Genomic DNA, 6,811 nt, shown 5'->3' with positions numbered 1-6,811 from the left:
AGAATTCTATTCTAAAATGGAAATTATATATACAATCTGAGGTCTAGGTGGTGAGCTTCATAAGTACTCAGCAAGTCTCCCATGGTTCTTGCTTCTACTTTGCTGCCTCTCCCTCAACCCACATGGGGAATGCCCTATATCTAGTTAACAGAGGAGGGAAAGGCCTAGTTTAAGGCAGCACTGAGTATGGTAAAAGAAAATTGTTTCCATGAGTAGAATTTTAGACGGTATATCTGACTGGTATATATGGAATGAGAGATGCCCTCAAGTGTGGCTATCTACTATTTTGTGGGCAGTTGCTAATGGGATGGAAGGGTGGCCAGAAACTTGGAAAGAAAAAGATTGGAGGATTAATGACATGGGGTCTAGAGGACATCATGTAGATGTGCCTCTCTCAGACCCAGAATATGAAGATAATCATGTGCTACATAAATATGCACAGTGAGCATCCACTACGGGGGCGAGGTGGGGGTGTCTCTCTATAATCAGCTGGACTAGATGATCCACCTGTAGATTGGTCAGCCTCTTTCCCGAACCACACAAGTGCTTGCTCTACACAGCAGCCATTGCAGCATGGCAGAGGCTATGTGAGGACTCAGCCACATGGAGTCAGCCTCACCATGGCTAAGTTGGCCATTGCCACTGCTATGTGCCAGACCCCAGCTGCAGAGACAGATGCTGAGCCTTTGATGTGGTACCATTCCCTGAGGGAGCTGCCAGTTACCTGGTGACACCTAATTACATTAGACACTTTCCATCATGAAGGGGCTGCAGTCTGTAGTTCCAGGGATAGACACATATTCAGGTTTCCTGCCTGAAACATCTCTGACAACTCACCATTAATGGTCTTACAGAGTGCGTTATCCATTGCCATAATATCCCATGCAGCATCATCTCCAATCAGGAGACACACTTTATCTCCAAAAAAAAGTATGACAGTCAACTCACTCACAGAATTCAGTGGTCTCCCATCGTGCCCAAATACTCAGAAACTCCTGGGCCTAACAGGGTTGTGGAATTACTGATTTAAGTTTCGATTATTATGCCATCTGGGAGACAACATTTTGTAAGATTGTACTGCTGTCCTATAGGATGCACTTTATGACTTACACCAGTAGTCACTATATGGTACCCTCTTCCTCTGAAAGAGAAGGCACGGATCCAGGAGCCAGGAGATGCAACAGGAGTTGTCCCTCTCACCAGTATATGAAATAGCTCTCCAGAGAAATTTTTGCTTCCTTTCTCTACAATTTTGAATTTGTGCTCAAAGGAAAATTTTCATTACGGAGGAGATCTATGGTTCTGATGAATTAGAAGTTGAGATTGCCTCCTGGCCACTCTTGCTAAACCAAGTGGGAGGAGGAATGGCTTCTGCATTTCTTAACTCCTGAATGATGCTGGTGATGCTAATCCCCAGACCACTCCTTGGTAAGCAAGGGTCTAAATCTCAAGGGAGAAGCTGTGCTTGAATCAATAACCCCAGCACTCAGGTAATCATGCCCTTGGGTAATCCCTTCCCCTTGAGTTTGGGCTGAACCTAGTAGTGTGCTTCTCATGAATACCCCAAAAGTGATGGGAAATCACTTTCAAATTTAGTTTACAAAACACCCTTGCTCCTTCCTGCTCACAACCTCTCTGATGAAGCCAACTGCCAGGTGGTGAGCTGCTCAAAGGAAAGGCCCACAGGGGAGAAACTGATAAATGCTCTGTACAACTGTCAGGAAGAAAATGAGACTCTCAATCCAAGAGCCAGGAACTAAATCCTGGTGACAATCAGGTGAGCTTGGAAAAAGATCCTTCCCCATTCAAGTGTTAGGATTTCTGTAGCTGGTGCCTTGATTGCAGCCTTGTGAGACACCCCCCCCCCCAATCCAGAGGATCCAGCTAAACTTCACTCAGATTCTTAACCCACAAAAACTGCAAAAACATAAATGTTTGTTGTTTTAAGCCACAAAAATTGGGGGTAATTTGTTACACACTGATAGGCAACTAATACAAGGGGACTGCGAAGAGTCACAAGTAAACTTTGGAGGAGGGTGATGAGAATGATCTTGATTATGGTGATGTTTTCACAAGTATATATGTATATGTCAATGTACTTCAGTAAAGTTGAGAATACATTATGAAAGTGTCTGGGTGGGAGATCTTCCCAAATGCTAGGAGATTTTACTTCCCCCTTCAAATATCACTTTACTGAGACACAGCTCCTTCCTTTAGTGGCATGAGGGCTTATGTGCCCTAAATTCATACTTTCTAATCGTACTGAATGAAGAGTGATCTGTATTATTTTTCTGAACCCTATTTTATATGATCACCATTGATTTTCTTAAATTATTCTATCTTCAGAACTTGTCAAATCCCTGACTGAGCTACAATGGTGTCACTGACCTAGGAGGCTGGAAGTCATCTTATGCCCATCAATTTGAACTTATTTCATGAGTCCAGAGCTCAAGCACTCACGTTCATGTTCATTCAATAGTAGAAAACATGAATATTGATGCCAATTCTATGCCAGGTCTTGTAAACTGGTGATACAGAAATGAATTGAATATAGGTGTGCCTTCATGGAGTCCCCTGTCTGGTGTCTTTATGCTTGAAGGAAACATACTGCCATAACCTTCTGGGTGTTCTCATATATGATCTTATTGAGTCTAATCCATTAATATATCATATGTGCCCACTGGATGTTGGAAAGAATTTGGATGGAAAAGTCATGTAGGCTGTGTCCCGGGTTTGTTGCTGGTGCCCATGCTTCTGTGACTTCATTCTGGTGCTTTGCCCCAGCCTGTCACTTTAAGGAAAGCTCTCTTCACATCTTTGTTCCTAAGACTATAGATGATGGGGTTGAGGAAAGCAGAGATGATATTGTAGAATAGAGCCAACTTCTTGTCCTCTTCTGGGGAAGACTCAGAACCAGGTCTCATGTACATAACCATACATGGTATGGAGAACATAGTGACCACAGTGATGTGGGAAGCACAGGTGGAAAAGGCCTTGAGCCGCCCTTGGGCTGAGCAAATCCCCAAGATGGCAGCAAAAATATTGATATACACGATGATGATTAGGGAGAGTGGAACCAACAGAAGGATGAAGCCCAAGATGAAGTCTACCTGATAATTGAGAGATGTGTCTGCATAGGCTAACTTTAAGACTGCAGGTACTTCACAGAAGAAGTGATTGATCTCATTGGGACCACAATAGGGAAGAATCATAACAGAGACAGTGTATATCAGGGCACAGCTGATACCCCAGAACCCACAGAAGGCCACCATTGACCCACATAGCAAAGTACTCATGATGACTTTATACCTCAGGGGATGGCAAATGGCCACATACCTGTCATAAGCCATGATTGCAAAAAGCCAAGACTCAGTGATTCCTAGCATCAAGAAGATGTACATCTGGGTCACGCTTCCAATGTAGGAGATGGTCTTCTTCTTGGAAACCAGGTGTACCAGCATCTGGGGCACTGTGGTGGTGACACAGCCCATATCCATAATGCATAGGACACTGAAGAAAAAGCACATGGGTGTGTGGAGGTGGGAATCCATGCGTATCAAGGTGATAACGAGCCCATTGCCCAAAAGGGTGATGAGGTAGAGGAAGAGGAAGACACTGAATAGAATAACATTTATTTCTTTGTTACGAGAGAATCCTAAAAGAATAAACTCAGTAAGAGAGCTATGGTTTCCCCAGAGCAAGTCTTGCCTCCTTCTCCTGGTATAGAGAAAGAATAGAGCCATAATAATTCATAAAATAAAGTCTCCAGATTCAAACCCTGATGCTACTTTTTTATTAGAAATGCCAAATATCGGGGCACCTGGGTGGCTCAGTCAGTCAAGCATCCAACTCTTGGTTTCAGCTTAAGTCATGATCTCAGGGTCTTGAGATGAAGCCTTGTATTGGGCTCCATGCTCAGCTCAGCAAGGAGTCCACCTGAGATTCTCTCTCCCTCTCACTCTGCCCCTCCCCCAACCCCTGCTCACACACACACTCTCTCTCTCTCTCTCTAAAATAAATAAATAAATCTTTAAAAAAAAGCGCCAAATATCAGTAGCAAAGTAAGTGCATATTAGGACACCCACAAAACTGGGGGCCAGATTTTTTTAAAGAATTTCCATTTTATATGAAACAGCATGTATATTGTATTACTTAATCCCAGCTTATTCTGAGACCACAGTTAATAAATTTCTCATTTCAAAATGTAGAACTTGCAAAAGGAGTGTCCAAAACTGTGTCCTGCAATTCATGAACTTGCACAGTTCATGTAGCTTATAAAGGATTTCCAAGTGGTCAAGAAAATAATTGGACATTTGAGGATCTAGCATCTGTTGTGAGTTTCATACAAATGAAGATTTCTGCCCCTCCTTTGAAGCTCTTATCAAAATGGGCTTCAGTGGGACTACCTGAATAGCTTGATAGGTACTCTGGAATTTTAAAGACATAGTTATTAGATATATGATTCAATCCAGAAAACAACTATTATTTGGAAATAAATTATACTCCATGAAAAGTCAAAGTCGTGTGTTTCCATGGACCAGAGGTGGGTAATACATGAGACGGAGACAGAGGGAGAGAAGGAAAGGAAAAGAAGGAAACGAGGGAGGGAGGGAGGGAAAGAAACTACCATGCTAGGATACTATACTCAATAAATATATCCTTAAGAAATGAAAGCTGTTTGCTCTCCAAAAAAACAGATAAATTACTAAAAGACTCACAGTAAAAGAAATATTAAAGAGCTGCTTTAGGCTAAAGGAAAATGATCCCTGATGGAAACATGTAATTGAGAGAAAAAAATTGAACACCAGAAATCACAAATGTGTGGGCAAATATCATAGAATATCGTTTAAAGCAACAAAAATAGCAACACATTACTGGAACTTTAAATATACACGTAGAAGCTGAGTATATGACAAAAACCATCCAAAGAGCAGGAAAAGAAAACGGATGTAAACCGTTGTTAGATTTTGCATTGTTTGGGAAATGGCAATTTAGGTGAGGTTATACTAAGTCAAAAATGCATATTTTAGTCAGCTTTACTTTTCATTATTGTACTTCTCACTTCTCAAAAACTTATCTGATCTCATCTGATGATTGTCTGTTGCCCCCAAGTAGGTTGTAAGAGCAGAGACTTTGTTTTGTTCACTAGTATATCTCCAGCGTCCACCATTGTGCCAAGCACTTGGTAGGAACGCAATTAATATTTATTAAATTGTTAAAGCAGGGATGCCAGTCTTAGACTTCATCCTAGAAGCTATGTTGGCAGGATAAATAGAGGTGATTGATGCCTGTCCTCTCCAGTGGGGCAAATTCCAAATTTCCTTTGGAATGTAGAATTTACACCTGTGACCCATGCCTTAATAAGGAGGTGTGTGGACAAATTGTGGCTTGTGGGAAGATATATTGTGATGGTAAAGAAATAAATCTAAGCAACTGGTGATGTTTTCCCTGCAGAAATTGAAGTTAAGGAGGATGCTGAAGTCTGTCTACAGAAGTACCCCTAGACTAAGAGAGAGGTGGAGCAGGAGGGCTGCTGAGGTCCATTCTCCCTGGAAGAGTTAAGGACTTTCCCATCTTCTCTGTCCTCTTTATTATCTAACTTGACTTCTTCCTGATGCCTAATACCTGGAGCACTGTAGCAGCCTCTTACTGTGACTCCCAACCCCCAGTCCCACCCACTCACTCAGTCCTAGAGCATTTTCTAGGAGCAATCTAAATAAAAGAGCATTTTCACCATAGCATTTGTCTGCTCATTCTACTGATGCAGAATGTATGTGGGAAAGAGCACTGGGTGCATAGAAGAAAAACAGAGGGAATTCAAATGGGGGATAAGCTCCAGAAGCACAATCAGCCCCACACTTCCTGACAACTATGACAGAGAGCATCCTCTGAACTATAGGTATCTTGGCGAGAGGCATCTGTCTTGCTCCCCCCTCCTCAATAAGAGATTTTTGGAGCAGGTCCCAAGGTGGTCCACATCCCTGCCCCCCTGAGATCTCCTTGCAGCAACCCCCTCCTTCTCTCCCATATCCTAGTGCTGTCCTATCAACCTTCTCCACCTTCCATCTGCATCCCTTGTCTTGCCCACTTCCAAGGGTCCCCCTGATTAGGACAGGGACATGGGAGAGCCCGGCTGCCTCAGCCTCCCCAGCAGCAGTCCCTCCTTCTCTTCATTGGCAACTGAAGGCCAGACGTCTTAAGGGAGATGTGCACACTAAGTCAGATAGAGACAAAGGGGAAAAGAAAGGTAGTTGGATGGAGAGCAAGTCAGAGAGTTGGGGAAGAAGAGGCAGACAAAGGAAAGGACAGAGCAAGGAGCACAGGCACGAAGGAACTGGCATATGTGCAGATTTGTAGACAGTAGAGCAAACCAGAGCAGGCAAAGAAGGGATGACTCAGAGGAGAAGACACTCAAGCCACAGGCCACTGTCCCCACTCCCACCACTCTTACCTGTTGTCGGCTTCTGTATGAGGGATGGGTCCCGGGTCTGAGGAGCTCTCCTTTGAAACAGTGCTCCTGGGGGCCCTGGTTCCCAGGGAGACAAATCCGATGACTTCCAATGAACTCCCTGTGCCTTTGAAATCCCCAGGAACTGAGCATCAAGTCTAAACTCCAACACCTGGGACTCAAGGTCGGGTACAGTGAACCCTCTGACCGGAGCCCTGACTGCTCCCCAGAGGTCCACGTCCTCCCGAGCTGTATATTTCCTCTGAGTTAGCACCAGAATGCATGGGTTGGATCCCTGGTTTCAGAGTTACCAGCTGTGACTTTGGGCAAGTTTCAAAAACCTTTCCAGGCCTCCAGGCCTTT

At 43.7% G+C, this 6,811-nt stretch overlaps 1 protein-coding gene across 1 annotated transcript; it reads right to left on the bottom strand.

The window, feature by feature from the left end:
- Window positions 1-2,762: 2,762 nt before the first annotated feature.
- Window positions 2,763-3,743, bottom strand: LOC114224223 (olfactory receptor 2A12-like). The gene has a single exon (XM_028123329.1). It carries the CDS (start codon window positions 3,741-3,743, stop codon window positions 2,763-2,765), a length of 981 nt encoding a protein of 326 aa, XP_027979130.1.
- Window positions 3,744-6,811: the final 3,068 nt, after the last annotated feature.

The sequence above is a fragment of the Eumetopias jubatus genome, unplaced genomic scaffold (assembly GCF_037043125.1).
Source record: "Eumetopias jubatus isolate StellerSeaLion01/CBP00866 unplaced genomic scaffold, mEumJub1_p1.0 scaffold_4, whole genome shotgun sequence".
In the NCBI taxonomy this organism is placed as follows: Eukaryota; Metazoa; Chordata; class Mammalia; order Carnivora; family Otariidae; genus Eumetopias; species Eumetopias jubatus.
This window is presented reverse-complemented; position numbering and strand designations above follow the sequence as displayed.

Coding starts and splice junctions, on each gene's coding strand:
- LOC114224223 (XM_028123329.1), bottom strand. CDS start 3,743: ATGGCTCTATTCTTTCTCTATACCAGGAGAAGGAGGCAAGACTTGCTC.